General features: G+C 49.1%; 9 protein-coding genes across 9 annotated transcripts; 6 read left to right on the top strand and 3 right to left on the bottom strand.

Annotated features, from left to right (window-relative positions):
- Positions 1-390: 390 nt before the first annotated feature.
- N7506_004217 (uncharacterized protein) lies at positions 391-750 on the top strand (the record flags this gene model as incomplete). The annotated part of the gene is made up of 1 exon (XM_056953512.1): positions 391-750. The coding sequence occupies one exon, from the start codon at positions 391-393 to the stop codon at positions 748-750; it is 360 nt and encodes a 119-aa protein (XP_056812401.1).
- Positions 751-1,759: 1,009 nt separating this feature from the next.
- N7506_004216 (Haloacid dehalogenase type II) lies at positions 1,760-2,512 on the top strand (the record flags this gene model as incomplete). Its single annotated transcript, XM_056953511.1, has 1 exon — positions 1,760-2,512. The coding sequence occupies one exon, from the start codon at positions 1,760-1,762 to the stop codon at positions 2,510-2,512; it is 753 nt and encodes a 250-aa protein (XP_056812400.1).
- A 765-nt stretch (positions 2,513-3,277) lies between these two features.
- N7506_004215 (putative plasma membrane ammonium transporter (Ato3)) lies at positions 3,278-4,325 on the top strand (the record flags this gene model as incomplete). Its single annotated transcript, XM_056953510.1, has 5 exons — positions 3,278-3,540; positions 3,594-3,694; positions 3,745-3,864; positions 3,919-4,094; positions 4,155-4,325. 5 exons carry the CDS (start codon positions 3,278-3,280, stop codon positions 4,323-4,325), a joined length of 831 nt encoding a protein of 276 aa, XP_056812399.1.
- A 141-nt stretch (positions 4,326-4,466) lies between these two features.
- Positions 4,467-9,355, bottom strand: N7506_004214 (ubiquitin-binding serine/threonine protein kinase VPS15; the record flags this gene model as incomplete). Its single annotated transcript, XM_056953509.1, has 4 exons — positions 4,467-8,133; positions 8,175-8,912; positions 8,966-9,086; positions 9,142-9,355. 4 exons carry the CDS (start codon positions 9,353-9,355, stop codon positions 4,467-4,469), a joined length of 4,740 nt encoding a protein of 1,579 aa, XP_056812398.1.
- A 506-nt stretch (positions 9,356-9,861) lies between these two features.
- Positions 9,862-13,098, top strand: N7506_004213 (uncharacterized protein; the record flags this gene model as incomplete). The annotated part of the gene is made up of 14 exons (XM_056953508.1): positions 9,862-10,013; positions 10,061-10,198; positions 10,247-10,789; positions 10,855-11,135; positions 11,222-11,413; positions 11,475-11,495; positions 11,552-11,600; positions 11,702-11,756; positions 11,886-11,900; positions 12,011-12,039; positions 12,304-12,379; positions 12,435-12,469; positions 12,550-12,613; positions 12,697-13,098. Coding segments are annotated over 14 exons (2,052 nt in total), but the record flags the coding sequence as incomplete, so codon positions are not given.
- A 1,412-nt stretch (positions 13,099-14,510) lies between these two features.
- On the top strand, positions 14,511-15,416 carry N7506_004212 (uncharacterized protein; the record flags this gene model as incomplete). Its single annotated transcript, XM_056953507.1, has 1 exon — positions 14,511-15,416. One exon carries the CDS (start codon positions 14,511-14,513, stop codon positions 15,414-15,416), a length of 906 nt encoding a protein of 301 aa, XP_056812396.1.
- Positions 15,417-18,900: 3,484 nt separating this feature from the next.
- Positions 18,901-20,968, bottom strand: N7506_004211 (uncharacterized protein; the record flags this gene model as incomplete). Its single annotated transcript, XM_056953506.1, has 9 exons — positions 18,901-19,192; positions 19,246-19,361; positions 19,413-19,618; positions 19,929-20,011; positions 20,077-20,263; positions 20,323-20,401; positions 20,448-20,586; positions 20,644-20,701; positions 20,752-20,968. Coding segments are annotated over 9 exons (1,377 nt in total), but the record flags the coding sequence as incomplete, so codon positions are not given.
- A 779-nt stretch (positions 20,969-21,747) lies between these two features.
- Positions 21,748-23,456, bottom strand: N7506_004210 (putative FAD dependent oxidoreductase; the record flags this gene model as incomplete). The annotated part of the gene is made up of 5 exons (XM_056953505.1): positions 21,748-22,542; positions 22,591-22,737; positions 22,803-23,067; positions 23,115-23,240; positions 23,326-23,456. The coding sequence occupies 5 exons, from the start codon at positions 23,454-23,456 to the stop codon at positions 21,748-21,750; spliced, it is 1,464 nt and encodes a 487-aa protein (XP_056812394.1).
- A 461-nt stretch (positions 23,457-23,917) lies between these two features.
- N7506_004209 (TauD/TfdA dioxygenase family protein) lies at positions 23,918-25,199 on the top strand (the record flags this gene model as incomplete). Its single annotated transcript, XM_056953504.1, has 3 exons — positions 23,918-24,361; positions 24,415-24,956; positions 25,010-25,199. 3 exons carry the CDS (start codon positions 23,918-23,920, stop codon positions 25,197-25,199), a joined length of 1,176 nt encoding a protein of 391 aa, XP_056812393.1.
- Positions 25,200-25,266: the final 67 nt, after the last annotated feature.

The raw sequence follows: 25,266 nt of genomic DNA, 5'->3' as shown, positions 1-25,266 counted from the left end.
CCACAAAGAGACAAGCCACTCATGCTAAAGAGATTGGTCAAGTCTGTTCACACCGCCCCATTCGACTCATTTGGGGAGCTTTGAGAGCGAACACAATGGAAATGACATTAATGTAAGATAGTTAACGCTTGGAAGTTGCATGGAGCGTACTCTTTGATCGAGATATGGAGACTATGAAGTTGTGGATCACAGCCCATTCAAAGCATTGGCTTTGTTCCCTTTGGTAACTTCGATTTCATTTCACATTTGGAACACTCATTTTAGATCATAATCAAGTGCTTACACTACTTAAGCATCCCTATACGCATGGTTTCTTGGGACCAGCACACTATTGACATCAAGCCAGCAACCTCTTGTCAGACTCAGTTGATCAGAATAACTTAATAAACCATGGAATTCCACCCAGGAGCCTTTACGGACCCCGTAGGGCCTGTTCCAGATCGGCCTAATGGCCGGGATGTTTACTGGGTGACGATTTGGTTTGATACTCAGGAAGCCAAGCTCACAACCCCAGCCCTGCTTCGACTAATGACATTCCGCATCTACAACCGGCAGGCTACAATCGATCCAGAGCCCAGGCATCAGCAAAACACGCACTGTATATCACTGCGTGTCGAAGGGGACCTCAGGGACGACGAAATGGTCTTTGACGCCGCGGACAAGATGATGGATTGGTACGTCAAACAATTCAATGCAGGCAGGAGATTTATCAATCGGCAATTCATCTTTCGCCGGGAATCTGTGGTCTGATTTCTGGTTGGTACTACCAGCCCAAAGTTCCAGAGATGGTTTTGTATTGACCGGTGATGGAGATTCCTAGTCTATCTAGTCTTGAATTACTTGATGTTCAGACACGGCGAACAGCTACATGGTAGGTAGTTCCAAGGTTTTGAAGGACACAAAGGGTAGCCAGCCTCTAGTTACCCATACCCTATACTCTAGATTCTTCTCATGATCTAAGATTGCCCAGGTGGTGCACTTGATCCCCAAGGTTGCTTGGCATACTTTTTCTCTTCACTGATACCTAGCTGACTCCGTACTGTCCCCCTCTCAGTCAAGCTCCCAAATATACGCTTCTTTGATTGATTGCGCAGGTGATTTTGATTCTGGGGGAGTTGTTCAGTCTATTGATTTCAAAAAAACAACTTGGGAGGATAAAGTAAATTCACAGTAAGATGCTTAAAATATAAATTAGAACCGACAAAAGAAAAAACAATATTGGAAGGCTGGAAGACCTTTCGAGTTTCCCAGGTTGAGCCTGGCCATGTTCACTTATCCCCACATACTCTGCTCACGGCTTAACCAAGACTTTCTTTACTCAACCAATCCTAATTACTCGACGATGGTGCTCAATAAAAAAGCAAGTTTCAATAGGTAGTCAATAGTCGGAAGGATAGCTAGAAAGACAGTAAAAAAGACAGTCAAGCTAAGGATACTCCTCAACTCGATGATAACTAGCCCCTCTCTTCCGTTACCAATTAAAGTATCGCAACTTGGTTAATTCTGATTTGAATACAAGAGATCGCGATGGCCCCAGGAGAGCCTTGCAGATTAAGCAAATGCATACTTACTCCTGCTTATAAGCAACTCTTAACGTCTTTTGGCCGCGCATGAGCGCGGCACTGAGCCTTGGAGGCTTGTATATGTTGATTTGAAATCACAGCCTCGGAACTCCGCACCCGACTCCTATCAACCTATTCCATATTACATTTAAGTCGAGACGTTTGAAAGCCAACCTTCGATCCTTGGAAGTATTCAGATGTTCAAGTTCAAGGCTCAAGGCTCATCTATACCAAAAGATATGGCCAAGCCAACCATCAAAGCTGTCTTTTTTGATTTCATGGGGACGTGTTTAGATTGGCATAGCAGCGTGGTCCAGGCCTTGCCTTCTGCCATCCCTCCACCTGAGGCATCCAAGCTCGCGCTTGAATGGCGCCGGCAGTACTTTATTGAAAACAGCAACCGTGTGAGCCAAAGACTGAATGTGGAGGACATCGACATTACTCTTGCCCGCAGCTTGGGTCTTGTTCTCGCACGGCTCCCCGACGTATCGCCCCATTTTGACGATCGAACTAAATTGCAGGTCATTCAGGCCTGGCACAAACAAAGGGCATGGCCAGAAGTATCCAAAGCCATTCAAAGTCTACAGGAGAATCTTGGCCTGGAGGTCTTTGTTCATGCGAACGGGACCACCCGGCTACAATTAGACCTGACGCGTTCATCGGGTCTAAAGTTCAACATGATGTTCTCAAGCCAGCTGTTGGGGGCCTATAAACCCAATCGGGAAGCTTATGAGAAAGGATTGGAGCTAGTCAAGCTTCGACCAGAAGAGGTGGTGTTAGTTGCGGCACATGCGTACGATTTGCGGGGCGCGAGGGACTGCGGATTGAGAACGGTGTATGTTCATCGCTGGACTGATGATGTTGACGAGAACATGGAGCAGGTCAGATCTGAGTTTGATGCATTCTTGGAGGATATGCGTGATCTTGCTGCTGTGATCAGAGCGCTATAAATTGCTCAGTCAATTCTGATGCTTCACCAGTTGATAGACGAATCAGATGGACTCGAGCTCAAGCTCCTGAAACGTTTCAAATGCCATGTCCAAAATCAACATGTAAAGTAGAAGAAATAGCTCGGTCGCATCGAAAATGTTTTGCGAAAAAATAGCAAACGACCCTGCAATTTTCCTTCTTCTTCCTCTAGGGCTTCAGGGACGGAGTGCGTGTACTTCGGCGCACTGCCCGGGCCAACGCGGACCAACTCCGATGTTCAGGTGACGTCATTCGTGCTCAGCACATCCCACCAGCGTACCGAGGCAGACGGCATCGCATTGAAGCCAAGGCGCCTTGAGCCAGACAAGCCTTCAGCAATGCCTCACTATTCTTCGAGGCCTCCCAATCTGCAACCCCGAGTTCCCTCGGCCCTGGGAGAAGAGATGGCTCCCCGCACGGCAGACTCCTCGTCGGAAATGAACTGGGCAATCTTTGTCCTAATGCGCCTGTCAGGTAACCCCAAGTGGGTCGGAAGCGACAGTATCCCTTGGCGTTGGGGTCTGAGGGTCTGAGAAACTTGAAGCTTTGTGGGGGAAATCCGGGGATCGGTGAGTGTGGATTCGGAGGACCGATCGAAACAAGAAGGTCGGTAAGACAATGACACGATAGGAGTATAGGAGTCTCCAAAGAGTATAAAATATCGCATGGGGCTGAATCCGAATCAATCTCGAGTTAAAAAGCCATATCTTTCCTTGGGTGGCACGCTGGAGGAGCGGACTTGAACAATGTCAGACGATAATGTCAGTGAGAAACAGGCACCGGAGACACTTCGTCGCTACCAGACGGCTGAGAGCGTACTCCTTCCCATTCCTCGCGATGTCTTCGAAAAGCTCTACCTCAACCCAAAGACACCAAATGCTAGCAAACTTCGCTCGACTTTCGGAAATCCCACTCCCATATGCCTGATGGGATTTTTACTGGCGGCGACCCCCACTGCGATGCTGACCATGGGATGGAGAGGAGCGGGAGGTAATGGTGGTGCCATAATGTAGGTACACAAATATCGGATCTCCGCCTGATAGGTACTGAGTCTTTTGCTAGCCCAGTGTATATATTCTTCGGTGCCATGGTTCAAATCTTGGGCGCCATTGGCGAATGGATCTTGGGGAACACATTTTCTTGCGCGTTATTCTTCACTTATGGTATGTTCCTTCGCCCGAAAGCGGGCTCATTCTGATCGCAATCTCTACAGGCACTTTTTGGCTAGTCCAGGGCACGTCACTGATGCCGTTCTTTGCCGTTGGCACAATGTACTCGCCCACCGGCAACACCTTGGAAGGCATGCAGACTCCCGAGTACAGTGCGACGATCGGTAAGCCGCTCGAATTCACTGTCTGCTATCGGGATGGTTGACGTTGCCCCACAGGGTTTTATTATGTGTCTCTCGCTCTTCTTACCTTCATCTACCTCATATGTTCGATTCGGACGAACGTGTGCCTCTTCCTTGCGCTGTTTCTCCTTGTGATCACCTTTGGGCTCTTTGCGGGAACATACTTCCAGACGGCAGCAGGTAATTTGATTCTGGCTGCCAAGCTTCAAAAGGTACGTGACACCACCCGTGGACCGGGTCTGAAGGATGTCAGCTGAAATTAGATCCAACAGGCTGCGGGTGCCTTCAACTTCGCCCTCTGCATACCAATTTGGCATATATTCATTGCCCAGATTCTTGACGCGGTAGATTTCCCGGTCGCCCTTCCTGTCGGCGATTTGAGTACGATTATTCTGGGAAGAGCCCAAAAGACGCGGAAGCGTGGAGCTGAAAGCTCGAGTTAGACAGAGTTTGATGGCATCAAGGTATATTACAGCGACGTTTGTGGGAAAAATGCTGTTAAAAGTCACCCCGACGGAGTCTGACTTTGGGAACAAATGATGTGTTGATTTGATATGGATCGGGAAATGCATTTGATTTCCAGTCTACGAGAATATGTAGACCATGCCCGCTCGATCCACGCTGATAATCATACCATATGGCACACGCAAAACTGCCACATCCTGAACAACGTCCAGGTGACTTTTCAGGAGCATCTGCTGCTGCAGACTGATCACTGTACTTCGTGGTGGTCGACTGGCCCCTTTCCTGGCATCTCTCGAGTTTCCACCGCCAGACGATGTAGGGAGGCGCTCGGTAGTCACCAAAAGATTGGGGCTGGGTTGAGACTGTTCGTAGTACGGCTTCACACCAACGCTTCCATCTGACACAACGTCCAAGCCACTCACTATTGAAGAGAGATCTGGCCGAGCGAGATCCCAGAACCGGATCTTACGATCACATCCCGCGGATATTATGTACCCGAACTTGGTGCTTGAGTCCTTGTCTTCGTCGGGGGCATTGAGACCAACGGCAAAAGTCCAGATGCCGAGCCGATCACCAGCCTGATTGGAGGATGTGCCCTCGGTGCCGCGCGAAGCAAATCGGCTCAGCATACCTTCCGGTTTATCACCATCGACGCGGCATGCTTCATAGTCACCGGGAACAATATGGGCTGGGTGGGACGTAGCGCGAGACGGGTGGACCGTGCCGGATGCATTGTTGGCGACGCCCAATGGGGTTGCTTGGTATACTTCGCGACAGCGGAATTTCTCAATGTCCCAAACAGTTATCTCATTGCCGTGACTGCCACTGCTGGAGACACAGACCCAGCGCCCACGCGCCTTGACCGGGTGTAGCTGTATGCGATTGACGGCACCCCAGCCTGGAAGTCCCCATGCTTTCAGTCGCACACGGAACCGCAGATCCCAGAGATCGAGAATTCCGTGTGTGGTGCCGACTAGTAGCCAATGATGTCTTCGATCGCAGCAAAATGTAGTTATGGCTCCATGGTGGACAGGATTTTCCAAGTTGTAGATTGGAAGCATGGTTTTCATGTCCAATGCAAGGATGCGAGAAGTGTTGGTTGCAATGATCAAAGTGGACTGACCTTCATCGCGGAAGTGTTCTAGCCAGACCGCGTGCTCCGGGGTTCCATCACGAGCGACGGGGAGTTGGTACTCACGAACAACTTGAAGTTTACCATACCGGAAAGCTGTCTGGCTGACCTTTTGATAATCCACCTTAACAGCCTGAATACTGCCATCGGTAGCCGCACTGATGAAAGTATATGTGTTCTCCACAAAGGTCAAGGCCTTCACCCGCGATCCGGACGCATGACGATGGGTCTGACGAGACCGAGGACTCAGGTTCTTTTCCAGGCGAGTGGTGTCCCAAACCTTCACGGTACCATCATCGGATGCGGTGATAAAGAAGGAGTGATCAGGCGCAACTGCTACACGGTTGATTGGTGCACTGTGCTCACCATAAGTGGCAACCAGATTCCCTTCAGGTCTCCATACCTTGTTCGACTCTTGGTCTGTAGGGGCACGAATCGGTTGACGGGTATCAATTTCCCGTACATATGGGCCAAGGTCGAATAGGTCTGTAGGGTAGTTCTCCTCAAAAACATTGTCCAGCAGTCGCAAAACAGCGGGATCATTTCCTGTGTATGAATGGTGGGCTCTGTACTTCTGCGAGATTGTCGTAGGGGTTCGCTCTGGGAACGTGAAATTAGGAGGTTGAGAGACTCCGCCTCTTTGAAGGGGCGCATCGACTTTCCCAAAGGCATTGGCGGAGCTTGTGCCGGTTTCCGCATAAGCTTTGCCAGTGTCTTTGCCGTTGAGTAGATTTATGGCACTAGGCTTTTTGTGAACACGGTCGACTAGACTCGTTATCTCTGCGTTGGTTGGTGTCAATGATCCATCTTGGCCGGGACTACTCCCACGGGTGGATTTTCTGGGGGCATTATCTGAACTTGGAGGTGACAATGCGCGAGATCCCGGTCTGGTCGCTGGGGATGACGCTAGTGGTGATGATGAGAGGGGGGATGAATCATTGCCATCCAAAATCGGGACGCCCGAAGTCCGCCTATGGTCTCTGAACGCCTGGCTCTTCGAACGCAAGTGTTTTCGATGAAAACTGGGGGCTCGCTCGATAGTGGCGGACGCATCGAGCAAAGCATCTGCAATGGTTCTTGGTCTTGTATCGTCCGTAGGGTTGCCATCATGCCCATCCAGCGAGACTCTCCGTGGTTGATCCCGAAGTTCTTTGTCAAAAAACACTGTCTGGGGTTTGATCCCATGCTGGGTTAGACTGACAATATCGTTTAATGGAGGAGAGGCTTGGCCTTCAGTGTCCCTGGACTGTCGTACGGAGACCCTCGAAATGTAATCTTTAAGCGCGAGCAACTTTAACTCGTCCTCAGAGGTCATTCCCAGGTTTTTTAGACGGTTCAACCATTGTTCATCCTCCTCATTTCTTGGTTGAACAGCCATGGTCAGTGAAGAATTGCGCTGTCCGACACGAGGACTGGATGTCCCAGGCTCGGATAAGCTGAACATGCCATCACGACCTGGGGATCTCCAGAAAATGCCCCTGTCACTTTTCGAAGCCCAAATGAATGCCATTTCATAAATATTCCTTGAGATCGGTCGTTTGAGTGCACCAAGAAGCTTCGGCTCTGAGAAATCAACTATCTTGATCCTGAGAAAAGGGCGGATGATGGGGGTTAGGATGGAGTGGAGGTCCGCCATTGACAGGAATCTGGAGCAGTTCACCACGAACTTCACCGCAGCCTCTCGAATCCAGAGGTTTGGATGCACTAGAAACCCCGCGGTGGTATGGAGCAGATCCCATGTAGTCGACCGCTGGAATAGCCCCAACTCAGCCATGGCAGCTAGAGAGCGAATGACTCTTTCAACCACAAACTCTTCGGGCTCCGTCATTGATTGAACCATAAGCGGCAATATGTACAGTTCCAGGTTGAGGGTTCCCACGTATGTTGCGACACCTATCACGGCCTCGAAAAACGCACACTTCAGAATCCAGTCCGGGTCGTTCAAATAGGTGTTCAAATGACTTAGAACGACCTCGTTTGCCTTCAGGTTACCGAAAAAAACACAAAGACTCGACACGGAACCCAAAAAGGCTCGTCGAACTGATGAGTCTGTGTCGGTCAACAGTGCCTTTGTGTGAACCTCAAAGTAGTCCAAAAGGTCAACCCGGGCCACGTCATAGAGATTGTGATAGGTAGCATCCTCGGACCATCGGGGCTCAAAGCCGACCGGTAGCAATGCAGCCAAACGAGAATCAGAGCGCAATGCTTGGATCATATCCAGGAAACGCAAGGATGATTGAGCCAGAGAAGCGATGCATGAAGCATACGCTGCACGTACCATCGCACTTGGGGTGCTGTGAGAGGTTGTCACGAATGGCTGAAGCCGGGGGAAGATATACTCGGAGAACAGATAGGCGTTGACTGGAGAAACCACTTCAACCGTTTTGAGTAACTCGGTCAGGGTGCGGACAGCTGCGATCTTCACAGTATCAGTGCGATCATTCATAAGTAACATGACGTATGGGAGCACTCGGTCCAATTTCGCCTCATCCGACAGCTTTTCCGCAAATGCAAGAAGAATGTCACAAGCCTTGATTCGAGCCGATGCTTTAGCTGTGTTCCGCAGGTTGGAAACCACAAGTGTCAAGAATATTAATGCACCTTCGTCCGATTGTGCCGGCGACTTTTCAATTTCGCCATTGGCCGTATCAAGGCTCATGGGCAGTGAGTGATCAGTCAATCTAGGGATGGGTACATGGGAGGGCCCCCAGCACCAGTGGGGTTAGCGGCCAGGAAATATGACACCTTGTCAAAGTCCAGATAGATACGTTCAATCCGTTCATCTGCCTCCTCTCTAGTGCATGAGTCTGCTTGGGCATCTGGTCGACCGGATGAAGGGTCAGTCATGAGAGACATGTACTGGTGTAAAAAGCCGTAGAAGTAGTCCGGAAATGCTTTGCCCTTCCAGAAGTTGAGATATTCAACTGCGGAGTATCGGGATTCCGGCTCAAGCTGGATCATGTGCAGTATCAAATCTCGAATGTCTGCGTCTTCGATCTTCGCCAACTGACTGTTCGCGGGGCTGTATTCCCCTTTGCGATATTTGTACATTTGGCTCAGGTTGAAGATCGGCGATTCAAGAAAGAGTTCTGCGATAACACAGCCAGCGCCAAATATATCCATTGCCCAATTGACACCACTTCCACCAGATTCCTCGCCAGCAACAGAGAAACGCTCGGGGGCCAAGTAACATGTTCGCCTCCCCGAGATATCGAAGAAAAAGGAAAAGTCCGCGGGATTATCTTCTGGTAGAAATGTTGGTTTGAAGGATGAGCAAAAATCAGTGAGATACAGCCAATTCCAGGCTGTGACTAGCACGTTCTCTGTTTTGATGTCCCCGTGGTATATCTCCTTTGCATGGCAGTCACGTAGGGCACACAGGAGTTGAAATGCAATCCACTTCTTTTCAATATGCTCCAAAAAAGGTCGTGTACTGTTCATGTGTCAGGATTTCCCATAGCAGAATGGTGGTGATCGCGGATATACCTCATTCGGTCATAAAGGGAGCTGTGGATATACTGGCGTACCAAGTACCCACTTGTACCCGTTTCAAGAATCCTTTGATAGCTCAACGCGTTGGGGACATCTGCCAGTAGCTTGCGCTCCTCTTATGATGTTATCAGAGGTCTGGTATCAAAGATTGCATGAGACGAGAGACGTACTTGTGATTGCCTTTATGTATGCTCCAAGCTCCATGGTGGGGAATGGCTTCATGATCACCTTCACAAACACCAAGCCATTTTGCTGCTTGGCTCGGATGCTCTTCATAAACCTGCCACCTCCCATGGACCTTTCATACACCAGATCTGATAACTCCGGTGCATCAATCCCCGCCGACCCCGCCGACAGGGTTGTGAGGGAGTAACCTTGTCCCATGTCGACTAACCCTCATGTCCCCACTGGAGATACCATGGATGTTAGTTTCGTATGAAGGCAGCAGCAAGATAAAAAAAGAGGGAGGTGAAGCGAAAGAGAGAAAGAGAGAGGACTGCGATGAAGTCAAACGCGTTGACACGTGCCAAAGGCGGTCAGCAGGCCGCAGGACAACGTTGGGCCTATTTGTTGACGTGCGGTTATTTGATCTCTTTTTTTTTTTTATTAGAAGAATCCGAATGCACCATCAGACTTGGCGATTGCTTGGATCTCCCTTCCGACTATTCGAGTGAGACTCTGTGTGCACATGCCGCTGTCACAACACGAGCTGTTTGGTGACAACTCGGTCTTGATCCCGTCCACCTGGGCCACACAATCACAAGCAGAGGTATTGATTATTGGATCTGGGTCTGGTGCTGCTTTCCTCAATCCTAGGGGTGACTACTAATCTGCAAAAGCTGCTGGCTTTGATTTGATCACCCACTTACACAGTTCTCCACCCCCGGTAGTGGCGGGACGGACTCGTCAGCCCCTTCCATCAAGGACATCACCGATATCACCTCTCAACTTTCCTAGCGGGAGAGGCGAAGATGGAGGGCTTTGAAATCCCAATCATTGGCACAGAAGAGCCACTTTTCGATGTGATCCCCAAATTGTTCAAGTAAGCCTGGCTCCTTGGCGCCAAGATATGTTTAACCCAGTGTATAGCTTCATCAGAATGGCTGTCGGGGACATGGCCTACACATTTGAACAAATGATGCATGGCCCTCAGGGTCACCGCCTAAGACAACTGGTGCATGTATTGGCCCAAGACAGCCACAATCCTTTTATCATCGTGGCTTTGATGTAAGTCAAACGCCCGAGGCATGAATCTCAAAATACTAACCACCTCAGGATCTTGAAATGGGACTTCACGACTGCCACCGAAGATGATTGGGGACTCAACGAAAGCCGAGGCGCAGCTTGTGAATTTGTTGCCTGGCAGTTTTTGTGTCACCTAAATCAGCGCGAGACAATTGAGTTCTTGTTAGAAGAGCTCCCGTCGCCACGACGGAACTCTACCAATGAAGCTGAAGCGAGCTTTTCTGGCTTGGTGTCGCCGCAAAGTGGGATACGTCATACTGAAGGTGAGACCGTACCACTCCTCCCCAACTTGTCTACTTTCAATCGTTTTTTCGGCAACGCGGGGCATGCGGACACCGACAATTCTGGGACCTCGCCCAATCGAACTCAACAAGACCTCCCATACACCATCCAAAGATACTCTCAGTTCTTTGGGCTCAATGCCCTGGAAATTGCAACGATCGCCCACGCAAAAAGATTTCTAAGCCAACGGGTCGTTCAAAGGGTAGTCGATGGTATATGGAAGGGGGAAATCGTGTTCTGGGACTCCTTGACAGTCAATTCGACTAAGAAGCCACATACATACAATACAAGGTAAGGGCTATTCACGGAGTAGGGTGGCGTTGCGGGTTCACTGACACGAAGAATACATTCGATAGAACGGCAGACCCATATTCACGACTGAGGGTACCGGTTTACCGCAAAATATTTGAAGCCGTATTCTTCATCTCTTTTCTCGCTCTTTACTATGCCGTGCTCATAGAACGAAGACAAGACGCCATCGGACTCTTCGAGGCGGTGATGTATGTGTGGATTGTCGCGTTTGCATATGACGAACTAAGTGGCATCGTTGATGCTGGGGTCGTGTTTTATCAAATGGATTTCTGGAGTCTCTGGAACTTGGGCATCATCGGGGTTGGTATCGCATTTGTCATAACTAGTGAGTCCCGAATTTCCCGATTCTGCCTTGCGGCTCTTGTCTCTCGGCACTGTGTGTGAATAAAGCGACTAACGAGACCGCCACAGGAGTCATTGGGCTTGCAAGGGGCGACACAGCAGTCATTGACCTCTCGTTTGACATTCTGTCTCTAGAGGCTTTATTCCTTGTACCGAGGCAAGATTCCTCCTGCATTTGTTTATGTCGGTGGGCCACAGGGCTGACACGAGATGAACAGGATCTGCTCGCTCGTGAGCTTGAATTCATACTTCGGCAGTCTAGTAAGTGGAACCTGCATGGGGCATTAATTCTGGAAAGAACTAACTAATCGGGTTTCAACAGATTCCGGTATTGAAAGAGATGGTACGTTTCGACCTGGTAGTCTTTGAGGCGCAAGGCTGATTGCGACGGCTGTCCAGACAAAAGCATTCTTCAGATTCTCCCCAGTGGTGGTAGTATTGTATATTGGTAAGGTGGCGATGCGGCCCTAGGCAATGCGCGTCTGACTAGAGCACTGTAGGGTTCCTGACGACATTCACTATGCTGGCCCGTGACCGCTTGTCCATCAGTGCAATGGCCCATTTATTGGTGAAAGTGTTCTTTGGGTGCGGTGAAATGACCCCTGTTCTTACCGCTGTTCACTAACCATCCCAGATCGAGCGTTTTGGGATTGGTGAGTCCATATGCAGATGTCCCCAATTAACCATTTTAGGATGCTGAGCACTGACTGTGGCGTAATTGATTGGACAACAGGACACGGCGTCTGAAGTGAGTCTTGCGCACCTAGCGGCTGTTCTGCAGCTCGGATTGGAATATCCCGATGGATTGGCAAAATGGTTGGCTCTCGCGTCTAGTTGACTGACACGCTAATTCCTTAGATCTCCCCGATCTTCGGCTACGGTTTGATGTGAGCTCCCTGCTATTCTCTTGGCTCCCATGGGTGTTGTTTGTTTTTTGAGCGGGGGTTTTTCTCTCTCTCTGTTCTGCGGCTGGATTAGATGTCGCATGCGCAATTGATCACGTTTCGACATGCAAGTGACGCGCGGGCGCAGCGGTGCGCGGTTTACAAACCGCACACGAGCTTTCGTGGAATTTCCACGTCGTCTGTCGAGGACCAAGAAACACAATCTACAGTATATGTCCTCTGTATGCTAACTTTGATGAATTTCAGGCTGATATTTTCGCTCATGACGAACACCTTGATCATTTCCTCATTAATTAGTTTGATGAGCATGAGCCTGGAAGGAGTCAGTCGAACCCCCATTACTCCGTACAAGGGCAGCAGAAGTTGACTTTTTATAGGTGATGCGCCATGCTCGAGAGGAATATCTCTTTCAGTATGCATACATGACCCCTGTGTCCTCCATTTTCTGGCACTGCCCCACGGAAGTCTTTTTCTATTTACTTACCCAATCAGGCTCGCCATCTATGTCCTAGAAAGTAGCAATTCTAGAAGACTGACATACTTCATGCCGCCTCTGGTTAGTCCAGCGTCTCATCGTGGACTACTCCGTACCATGTTTCTTTGTGTGTTCTGGAAGATGTTTTAGCTAACGCCCAGCAGAATCTTATTCCTCTTCTTTGTATCCGCCCTATGCGTCTGTTTCTTTCGGCTGGAACTGTACGGCGTGTACGAATTATCTTGCTTCGAGCCACGCATATCCCATTTGTTGCACTGATCTGGATCTACGAGGCGAAATGGCGAAATCTGAAACGTCAAAACACCCAGCGTCCCCCAGCATCAGCGCGCGGTCGTACTTCTGCAAACGAGACTTCGTCTGGGTGGCAGGACCCACACCACCTTTCCGTAGTTGAAACGAATCTGAGCTCCGGAAAAGAGCGCATTGTGGATCAACAAGCCGCGCGTGAACCTCATGTTGAAGTTGGGCATGTCCAGCTTGCCGAGTTGATCGACACAGTAGAACGACTACGAGCTCAGGTGGAGGCACTTGCTGGGCAAAAATGATGGCCGATTCTCCGCGCTCTGGTCTTCCACGGAATCCCAATGAAAAATGCGCGGCAGATGGGTCACTTCCACGGCGCTTAGGGCCACGCACGCCCCTGCAGGACCGGACTGGCGCTAGTCGGCGTCGGTGCGGATTCAGTGAGCCACTCCGACAGTCGAAAACGTTCAATATGCTTATGAACAACCATATCGATGGCACGCTCAAACAGGGTTGGTCGTCTTTTTCGGGATTCGCTTTTTTTCTTGCTTTTTTTTTTCTTTTCCCTTTTTCGTGCTTTTCGTGCTTTTTTCCTTTTCTTTTTTTTTTTTTTTCCATCTCGGTTTGCGTTTGCCCCCTTGTTTTCTGGATATTCGGTTTTATTTGTTTTCTTTTACTTAAGTTATCTTTCGTTTCGTTCCTTGTTACCCTCAAGCATAAATGGCGTTCTGTTCAGTTGTTACATAGCGATACATAATTATAGGTATTGAGATCAAGGCATTGGGGGGCACCAACACCTGTGGAGTCAATGTGGAGTTTCCGCGGTATGGTTTACATGAAGCCAAAGGGATCGAGCGGTTCGGAAGGGCAGGCCCGCATACAGTTGAGGTCACGATGATAGTTCTGACTTTACGAGCGCCGATCTGCATCTTGTTCAAAGTCTGGACTGTTCCTCGGAAACAACCGTTTCTGCCAGGGCTGTGCTCATTTAGTGGTCAACAGATCCTTGACACCAATGCACGTTGCCAAGCTGAGAACCACAAGATTGGGATCTCTCTTGTATTTTCTGTTTGGTCACTCGTTGCATGGTCCACGTCGCGGTTGGGCAGACCAGCCCAACGGTGGTGAAGGGTATGGTTAGCGTTTCCCAGGGTTGTGAAGCCCAGGCGCTTTCATGCATCTACATACATCATATCTGTACTTCGTACTCCATACTTCGTACAGGTCTTACCATTTCAATGATAATACTAGCGCCAAAAAGATTGCCTCCACTCACTATGACATAGTCCATCCATCTTGACCATGGAGCCAGGCAAGTGTACGGATACTCCGTACATAGTGGACTGTCATAGATCTGTTCCGGACTACCCCCGTTTATGCCCCCCCCACTCTGCTTGGTTCTTCCACCGCAACTCCAGACCCTTTCTTTCCTGAATCTGCCTTGTCTACTACGGCGTCAACTCCTTCAATCTTCAGCATTTGTCGGTGTCGATGCGACGCAAGCTCTGCTCCAATGAATTTCTACATGACCTCCTCAGCCACCTTCCATGTATGCTGCCGTCAATCATCAACAGGAAAGCTGTTTCAAGCCTCTACTATATATACTCCATCTTATCGCTTTTGCTCACACTGGTATAGACTAGCGTTCCGTTGGTTTTGGGCTGCGCAGTGAATAAGTTTACTTCAACTACTTTGTTTGGGCCTTCCTACCAACATGGATTACTCCCAAAGACAACATCATACAGTTATCACTCCACAACGCGACCATGCATACTCCCACTCTCCCATGGCATACTCGTCCCCAACCTGCTCTTCTGGATCCCAACGAGAGTCGCCCATTCTTGGGTTGGGAATATCCGGCTGCCATATCGAACAGGCATTGAATGGAATGAGGGTTTTCACTGTCCCAGCCCAGCTACCATCGCAGCTAGTCCCGGAGCCACCTACCTTCGACTATTCTTTTCACGGATACGCCAGCGAACCATGCTTCTCTACAACTTGCAATCCACTTCCAAATCGCTCCGAGGATTCGCTCGGTCTCTATAGCCCTACGTCAATGAGTGCAACCCCAAGTTACAATTCTGTACTGGAAGTCGGGTCATGCCAGGGCGCATTCGCAGCCGATATGTCTGCCTGGCCGAATACATCCTGCTCAGAATCGATAACACCATCAGAAGTTTTCTCTACCTCAAGCAACGGACAATGGGGTCAGAGTGGAAGCATGGGTGCTTCTTTTCCCGCTAGCATTCCTTCAACGTCAATGGCACCCTACGCCGATGCAGCCACGAGATTGAGGGCATTCGAATCAAGGAAGTCCTGCAAACCCGACGTCAACGCCTGGCAGAGTGAAATTCAATCTCAGATCCCTAGCACCAATACAGCTCCCTCGGAACCCGCCCCAAAGGCTGTGAGAAGGGCACAGGGCTCCTCTGACCGGGTGGTATCTGCGAGTGGCCTGCAGTGCCCTGAATGTAGCAAAACATTCACCAGACGCTCCAACTGCAAAGAACACCAAAAAATGCACAACCCTGAGTGGAGGCAAAATCACCCATGCGAGGAATGCCCCAAGTCCTTCGGCAGGAGCTCTGATCTTAAAAGGCACAAGGATACAGTGAGCTAATCAGCCCGAAGCTCCTGGTGTCAGTCACTCATGTGAAGTTTAGGTTCATCTTGGACTCCGCAAGTTTTACTGTGACTTGTGCGACCGACGATTTAGCCGACAGGACTCTTTATTAAGGTAGGAAGACTGAAAAATCCAGGCCGACGTTAGCCAGGTCCAGGTGTGTGTTGACGATGTTTGACGACGCAGACACGATTGCGATAAAAGGAAGCGTTCGCACGGCAAATCTAGTAGCCCCGGCCACACCAAGCCCAAACCACTTCTTTCTACACCAAAAACCCAACGTTCGGTGAGAAGATCTTAAACACAAGAGCATAGGAGGCTTGGTGGTGAGTTGGAGAGGCTTCACAGTCGCCTTGGTTTTATTGGGAGGTAGAGTTTGGATTATCAGTCTCCATGTTTCTTCACCACATCAGATCACATCTGCTGGCCAGATCGATCTCAGCCCTGTGTTGGTCAATTGGCAGGTCATGACTTGTTCGGGGGCTTCTTTCTATCACTATTACACGGATATTCCTTTCCTTGGCGTTCAACATTGTACTACGATGCATTGGGTCTGGTTTTTTGAAGTTCTGCTGGAGGATTTTTTGTGTGTCTTTTTTTCAGCTTTTTCATAGCCTTTGTTTGCCATCTTCATCCCCGCAAATTTGCAATCAGGAAGCTCGAATGTGATGTCATTTGCATACAGTACTCCCGCGCGGGTGCGATAGATTTCGGACATAAACCGCCTGGCGGTCCTGGCTCTACTCTGTATTGAGATCGACGACACTTGTGGAGGCAATAGATTTGAACTTTGGACATTGCAAAATACAAGGATTTTCCCTTCACGCACTTACACCCATCCGATCGTGACAACACTGGGTAATATCCAAGTTGACAGAGAGGCCATTTTCTCGATGCGTGGAGATTGCAAAAGCCTCGGAAATTGCCACGGAACTAAGCACTAAGGGATGGAAGATCAATAATGCATACGGAGTAGCTGGACTCCGACCAAAACTCCCCGACGCCCGTTGAGAGGATCTCGACTCTTGCCGCGCTCCACTTTAAAGCGCCGAATCACACGCCAGGGTCAAGCGAAGGATCTTCAAAGTACACAAAAAGGAACTGATTTGAAATAACTCTAACCCCTTAGTCTGGCGGGGAATGAGGTGAGAGGACGCGCCAACCAAGCTCTCCTCGCTCCAAACTCGTACATTGGTGCACGTCCGAAGAAAGCGAAAGAATGAAAAGAAAAGGTCTAACGCTCATGCAGATGTCTCACCATTCCTAGGCGAAAATCGGCGATCTCGAGAAACTTCCTTTGATGTGTACTCGCTTACGGGCGAACCTATCATCGTAGGGGGCAAGTTGGAAAGAATTTGATCTTGTTCATATTTTGGATATTCTGTTCCTGTTTCTTTTCTTTTTCTCATCTCTTGGTTTTGGTTTTGTGGATATTCATACCGAGTACGGAGTAACAGTCTAAAGATCCCTACGCGTACTCCATACGGAGTACTTGTACTTGTACTCGTATGAATCCATACAAGAACCCCGCTATATCCACTTCTCGGACTTGAAGCTAGTCGCCTTAAGTGGAGATCCATTTCACGAAGAGCCATTTGGAATCGTACCTCCGGTGCAGCCGCGCTGGAGACATCGCGTCTGTTCGCCTATCTTCAACTGGGTCCACGATGATCTCCATAATCATATACGTACCCGAGGATTTCTCTGTTGATGCACCGGAATGGCCGACATGCTCCTCGGATTTGAGATTTTCGACAAGTGGGCCCGAAAATGTGATAGTATCAGGCCAGTCCGAGTTGAGCGGACTTGAAGCCGTCGAATTTAGTGCACTATTTGTCCTAGGTTCTGTTTTGTGATTGCCATGACAGCCACACACGGCACATTTGGTCTCTGACGTTTTGCCACGTCCTCACATCTGTCAATGCGCAGATCACCCCGTGGGATTTTCCGACCTTACTGATACATGTACGGAGTACGAAGCACTCTGAAGTCCTAATTTCCGAGTTTGTTCGACAATGTTGCCTAAATGGATACATGCCGATCTCCACGCGCAAAGCTAGGGAGCCAGGCACAATTATTAAAGACTCCTTATCCCACTAACTGTCTCATTGTCTCGTGACGCGGATCCCCATATTGGGGATCCCCAATTTTAAATGGGCTATCACAATCCATGATTCGCTTTTCTTTCTAATTGCGGCGATTCCGACCTTGTGCTTGTACTCGTGTGTCCATAATTAGCAACGCAACCAAGGATTGTCCAAATTAGTCCCATCGGCTTTTGCAAAGCACACGCCCACATTGCAACCTGGACCATGTGGCATGTCTCTGTCAACTCACCCCTGAGTTCGGAAGCTAACTCCCGACAAAGGACCTGATCTGGTCCAAAGTCTTCCATCTAGGCATTCCAAATACGCACCTACGGGGTGCTCTATACTTCGTGTTCCGTACTCCGTACCAGTGGCACATAACGATCGACATTCAAACTAAGACAAACTTGACAATTGGTCAGATCATTTAACGTCATTCACGACAGGGCCGGCCACGGAGTACTCCGTACTGTACGTAGACCTAATGCTGGGACTTGGTAGGCTCGGATTTTCTCATAGCCTCTCATCTGATAGGACGATCTCGCGTCTCATACCTAGGTGCTACTCAATTTCTCCCATAAGATGAACTATGACTCCTTCTACATTATGGAGTAGACCTGCGACTGTTCAGATACAGCTAGTCCTTTCCAATCAGCCATATTTATCACCTTGCTTCGTAGTGTGATCTGGCATTCTTGCGCATTGGACATGTTGCATTGGGGTCACCCAGTACGGAGTACACCCTACCATGTTAACCAAAATCCTTGGAAGTGTGCAGATTTATACAGGCCAGATTTCTAGGTCGCCCAGGTGTGTCAATTCTCTATCCAAAAGAGCTTCACAAGGTCCAGAGGGGCTATAAACGTTTGGAGCGAGGCTTCTCTTGGGCTTCTGGGAATATGGTCACGACCTACCCATACTAAGCGTCAGGCTCTCTTTCAAACATTCGTGTTGAAAGATGAGTGATGTGTCTCGGAGCCGCCATCTGGATCATGTAACTATAGTTTAGGTTGTGGATCTGAACTTCGGAAGGAGTCATGGGAAAACGCAACTTGGAAGTAAATTTTCCCAAGTAAATGAGGTCACATGGATAGTGACTTCAAAATACTGGTTATCTAAGTTTATCTATCAGCAAGCATGATGGGAAACTTTGGAGCAGGATCTCGCCAGAAAGGTTCATCGCCGTCGCCGTCGCCAAGTCCAAGCAATGCCCGACTACTTTGTGGACTTCGGAATCAAAGTAAATGATGGGTTGGTTTGGATCCAAAGGAACTTCTCACTTCTTACTATATCGAAGGTCTCAAACTTTCCCTGGTTTTACGCCGATGGGAGCCACCCCAGCATCAAATGTAAAACCATCGTCGGTCTCTTCAGCGTCATGGGCCTCGTTTTTCCTATAGCTCATTAGCCATGAGAAGAAGAATATCAATGAGAAGTAATGTGTTCACAGCGTACCTTGTATTCGATTTCTCTTTTTTGTGAAGGAAGCGAACGAGGAAGGTGAAGATAATCAGAAGGATTGAGAGAACAGTAACGGTGATGAACCCCTTGCGATACTCTGGTGCATCAACTTGCTGCCATACGATGAGAGGTAGCCAGGCCTGGAAGACATAAGCGAGTTCGTTCATACTCCCAATCACTAGAGATCGTTCCTCGTTGTCATCAGAGCAAATTTCATGGGCCCAACTAGAGCTATGTTAGTACACGCAAGTTCTGTTTGAGACACGGGAGACGCATACGCCATGAGTAGACCACTGAGTCCATAACCAGCCCCGCTGATGATGTAGCACGTCCATTTCCATCCCGGTGGGATATTCCACACCGCAAGAGAGACATAACTGATGATATTGACGCACTAAGACGTTGTTAGACATTGTCCCCACACTCACGGAAGATACAGACTTACAGCGCCAAACACAATTGGAGGCCAGCGACTGCCTTTCAGTATGGTATCAGAAATCCATGCATAAGCCAGGGTCGTCACAACCTGAACGGCAGGAGTGGTTGTGGGTATCGAATTGATCTGGCTGATGGAGTAGACTGGATCTTTTGAGTCCTTCAAGAATCTAGGGTAGAAATTAGCGAGATCATTCCTTTTCAACCTCCCCTTGTCTATTTGTTTGCATCGGCTTACTGTTGGAAAACAGGTTGGCTTCCCGCAGCACCATTGTTAAAGCATCTTGGCCAAGTCAGCCATATTCACCATTATTTCACACACTTTGAACTCACATGTAGAGGATAGTTAGCAGATATATGTGCCATGAAGTGAAGATTTTCTTCAATTTAGACTTCGTATATGGCTCTCTGTTCCAATGTCATTCTTTTTTGAGCCAGATTGACCTCCTAGACAAGGATCAGTATCAGTATGTGACTCAAGTATTAAGAATAAGTGAAACTACCTGTTCACTCAAGTACCACGGACTGGAGATCTCGGGCACGTCCGGAAGGATAAAAAATCCACTTATGGCCACCGGCAAAGATATCACACCGTCGATGATGAAAAGCCTTTCACCATATCAGCATTTGGTCTACTTAATAGCAGAAAAGCAGATTTGAGGACGTTGCCTTACCACTGCCAACCTTTGAAACCTCCCCGTCCCCCAAGCCGATACACTGCGTCCATGAGATATCCGGAGAACATACTAGCAATTCCACTACTAGTATGGAAGATACAGGAGCGTTTTGCAAGCTCATCTTTGCGGTACCAGGATCCGATGATGTATTGCATTCCTGGGTAAAAGGTGCTCTCGGCTAGTCCTGTCATATGGCAAAATTGAGAACCCAGAATACGAGGTTATCGGGCAATGTTCACATACCAACAAAAAACCTCAGCACGTAGAATTGAGTCGGGGTGTTGCATCGAGACAAGGACATTGTGAGAACAGTCCAGAGAAGCTGATCGGTAAGTAGAAGGTCGTAGCAAGTAAGGAGTACAACTAACCTCCATTGCTGGTATCCAATACCTTGGCTTTATCCGAGTCAGAAGGATGTTACTTGGAATCTCTCCTATCACATATCCGACAGTCCAACATGTTTGCATATAGTTGAGCTCATTGCCATACATGCCCAAGTCTTCCTTCCTGTAACTTGTCAGTCAAGGGCCAATGTTAGATAGTTGGCAAGGTATGAGGTCATACATTCCAGAGACAAACGCGTTGTTGATGTTGATTTGATCCAAGTACTTAATGAAATATCCTGCCAGATGGATTAGAGTTATTTGCCAGGGAACGTGGAGCGAAACCCACCCAGAGATGCAAATGTCAGAATAGCAAAGTCCAGCTTGAAAAGAAGTCGGCGCTCTTCTGAGGGCTTGTCAAAGGTGTCCCAAAGATAGCTCACCCATCTGCGCTTTGGTTCTGGCTGTATCAAATCTCGTTGAGGGTCGACATCAGCCTTATCTGACTTGGGCGACATGATGAATTTCGAAAGTGGCCGTGTGGGAGAGCAGAGACAAGGATCAAGCTCTCAAAGCACCTTTCCAAGGTTATAATTGGGAGAAAGTGTTCGGAAATATGCTATGGAATTTTCCAGACACTCCTCTGTAGAAACTCGGGCTCGAGAATGTTATCAAATTAAAACATACAACTCGACCCGTGGACGCCCATGCCTTTCATAAGTAGCTTATTAAAATCGAAAGGGGAATATGATCGGCCTTGAATCATGTTAATCAAGCTTCACGGCTACAAGAAGGGAGCTAATGAGCTGGTGGTCGAATAGAAAGACGAGGTGTTCGCGTAATATCTGCGGGAAAATTCACCATTCAGGGAGATTGACTGATAAATGCGGAGATATTCCGACGATGCATACTTTGCTGACTGAATGCTTAGTGTCATATCTCACTGAGAAACTGATTGCAAACACCTGTAGCACTGAAGCTCGTCATCCGCTTTGCCGATGGTGCCACTCAACGGGATCTTCCTGCGGACCTTGAGCTAACCTGCTTACAGTACTCCGTACTCTGCAGGTCAGACACCTGCGTTTTCTAATGTTACGGAGTACAAAGGGGGGCTGGTACATTCTATGGCGTCCAGATTTCCAATTGCTCGTGACCACAACCGTACCCTTTCCAATGTTGCGTCCGTCAAATGGGCCTAATTCTGGTGCTCTGTTCTATGCATTGCCTCTCACCTCAAGTAAATGGCCATATACGGATAGTAAGTAGCTCTTGAGCGCAGGTACGATATCTATTCCATCAAGAGACCGCCAAGATAACCGCTAGATAGGTCCTATGTCGCGGGGTCTCACACAGCGATTTGCACCGCTAATGGGCTTTTGAGTGCATCTGCCCTTGGGAGCTGCCCTGCAAGAATCAATCTAAGTCTTTCGCCCAAAGCGGTCCTTTCTTGAATCCACGCTTTTGTGTGACCTTCAATCAACGGCAAGCCTTTCTCGGCCCTTCCAGCATTCACCCATTCCAAAACTTCCTTGACATAAGGCTGCTCTTGGTCCTTGAGTGAATGGAAACTTCGGCCATAGCCCTTCTCCTTTTGTCGAATTTTGTATTCTTCCCGCAGACAGTCGATGGATGGAAGCTTTGCTACGCCAGAGAGGAAAGCTGTGACCGCAATGGCTTGGAACTCGAACAGCGAGAATGTTGCGGTGTAGAATGGGATGCCGACGAATGCTAATGTAGGATCCGGAATCCAGAAGATATCTTTATGTAGATTGTGCACCTGAGTGCCGTCTGTCACAAGTACTGTGTCGTCGGCTTCGGTAGCGAGCAGACTGTGATCATTGAGCTCGCCCAAAAATGGGAAGGCTAATTGGTAGCCGGTGCAGAGAATGATTGCGTCGATCCCTTCCAAGCTGTGGCCATCTTTTAAGTGGGCGACCAATGGCAAGTGTTCAGTTGAGGCTTCTGGAGTGGAGACTTCAATCTCTTCTATTTCGCTGATTCTGGTGGCGTTTGATGGCAATGCAGTCTCCGGAAGATCAAAAGCACCATTTCGGGTGCTTTGGTATATCTTCTTCGCCGTCACACTCAATTCCTTGGCTATATCAATGGCAGAGACACCCCCTCCAACTAAGAGCACGCTCTGCGAATAGGTCAGTCAATTTTCTATGCCAGATAACAATGCCCGTACCTTTCCTTCAAATCCCTCTGAGCGACGGAATGACTTGGAGTGGAAAATCTTTGAAGGCCAACGAGTCTTTGCTTCAGCCAGCCCTTTGATGTCCGGAACAAGAGGTGTATGATAATGACCCGATGCCACAATCACCGAGTCGAATGTCTACCATCGAGTCAGTCATTTCCCCCTTTTCTGAGCTGTAATTATGGCCTCGTGCGGGTACCTACCGCTACCTGTTCTTCCAAGCCCTCTTGGTCTGAGCCACCCAGAGTGCTCCAATGGACGTCCCATGTTGATCCATTCTTGTGCACTCGATCGACTCGAGCGCCAAATTTCGTCACACTTTCAACACCAGCCTTTCGAGAAGTGTCTTGAATATAAGTCTTCAGCACATGATGCTTTACAAACGGCCCAGTGCCTTCAGGCCAGGCATTCAACTTTGTCTCGAGTAATGGGGTAGACACGTTGTTGGTGAGGCTCTCATAACACGGTCTGGATAACATGAGAGAGGTTCACAGATCAAGTGAATCCAAACATACCCTGGGGGTGCATGTAGCAACGTTTTTCTTTCTTCTTCGTCTCTGTCATCTTGAACATACTCTTGCGACGCAGTCGGCCTCGGCGATGGATATTGCGCTTCGATGGGTGTTCGCTTGTCATACAGCCTGAAAATGCGTTAGTAACACACCCATGTAGGTACCACAAAACAGCAGAAACACTGTGGTCAGGACTGATTGTGCCATATCTTACCATACACCCCCGGCTGCATGACTCCTCTCAAAGACCGTCACATTGATGCCAGCAGCTAGAAGATGGCCAGCAGTGACCACTCCGCTAATGCCCGCTCCAATGACTGCGACATCGATCGGGCTGTGGTCCATGATGTTGGGTGTGAATATCAGAATGCGAAATAGGACTTGATCCTCAAATGTCGAGTTGCAGTCCAACTTGGAAATCCCTTCGTCAGAGCTGGGAACCACAGGAAAAGATCAATGTGTCAAATTCCAATTACTTCGGGCTTCAAAAGTCCGCGACCGGAAGAGACGGCAAAACAATGCAATGCTTAGAAATTCTTTGCGATCGTGATCTCAACCGATGATTGTGAAATTTCATCGCACGTTGTCGCAAATAACGGCGATTCAATTCGCGACTGGATGAAAGAGAGGGGTTCATCGCAAAATAAATTGCGCCCGCAGAAGACGCAATGGGTCATGGCGATGAGGTGCTTGCTGTCACGACATGCCAAGTGTTGGAGTGCATCAACGGATATATACAGCGACACGCTACACGAGTCTGTGCCGGTAGAAGTAAAGCTCTTTTCAATCACTGGATTTCACTCACAATGGCCCCCGTCCCTATTGATCCTCGCATCGTCGACGTCGCAGTGCCGAGGAAGGATACCCTCGGTCTTCCCGAATCCGCTCGCGAACGGTTAGAAAAGGCCGGTATAGATCTGAGTGAAGGCTATCCTTACCGCCCATCTCGCCCTCTCTATCTTGACGACGTGTATAAAGTGCGGGATTATGATCGTCCCCACATAGATCCCGGTAGCCGAGCCGATCCAGAGAAGAGAGCTTTGCTGGCTGCAGCCACGGAGGTGATCTCATTGACTAGACACATTGGAACCGAAATCGTGGGCTTGCAGTTAAAGGACCTGACAGATCAACAAAAGGATGAATTGGGGTTGCTCATTGCTGAACGGAGCGTGGTCTTCTTCCGGGACCAGGAGATCACTCCCCAGCAACAAAAGGAACTTGGAGAATGGTACGGTGAGATCGAGATTCATGTAAGCTCTCCACATTTCAAGACAATGTTCTGATACAAACGGTGTTTGCCTAGCCTCAAGTGCCCCAAGTGCCCGGTGTCCCCGGCGTAAGCGTGATGTGGCCAGCATTACAGGCATCGGAGAGCCCAGCAAGCTTCCGCCGACCGGGAGGCGCATCCCGCTGGCACAGCGATCTTGTGCATGAAAGGCAACCTGCTGGAGTCACCCATTTACACAACGACACCGTTCCTACGGTCGGAGGTGACACCCTATGGGCCAGTGGATACGCAGCATACGAGAAGCTGTCTCCACTCTTTCGTAAATTGATTGATGGTCGAACTGCCATATACCGCTCCGCCCATCCGTACCTCGACCGTGAGCACCCTGAGGCAGGGCCGCAGTACGTGGAGCGCGAGCATCCAATCGTCCGTGTGCATCCAGCGACAGGGTGGAAGGCGCTTTGGGTCAACCGGGCAATGACAGTTCGCATCGTGGGACTTGACAAGGCCGAAAGCGATGTGATTCTAGGGTACTTGTATGACGTATATGAGAAGAATGCTGATATCCAGGTTCGCTTCAAATGGACTCCACGCACGAGCGCGTTGTGGGATAACCGGTAAGTTTGATGTGCGGATCTTCTGAAAGCTCCCTGGGCTCATCGTTGTATAGGGTCACTATCCACAACGCCAGCTGGGACTACGAAGGTTCCCAGCCCAGACATGGTACACGGGTGACCTCGCTCGCGGAAAAGCCGGTGTTTGATCCTACCGCGCCAACTCGGCGAGAGCATTTGGGACTTCTGGGCCCTGAGGAGGCTGAGGAGCTGGAGAAATTGGCTGGTCTCCTGAAGCTCCAGTGATGGTGAATTGCCGGCTGGCGGTGTTGGATAAGATGGTGCCAACATCAAAGCAGACAACGATTGGGAA

The sequence above is a fragment of the Penicillium brevicompactum genome (assembly GCF_028827555.1).
Source record: "Penicillium brevicompactum strain IBT 35665 chromosome Unknown utg000003l_segment0_segment0, whole genome shotgun sequence".
In the NCBI taxonomy this organism is placed as follows: domain Eukaryota; kingdom Fungi; phylum Ascomycota; class Eurotiomycetes; order Eurotiales; family Aspergillaceae; genus Penicillium; species Penicillium brevicompactum.
The sequence above is the reverse complement of the archived record's forward strand: the minus strand, read 5'-3'. Positions and strand labels throughout refer to the sequence as shown.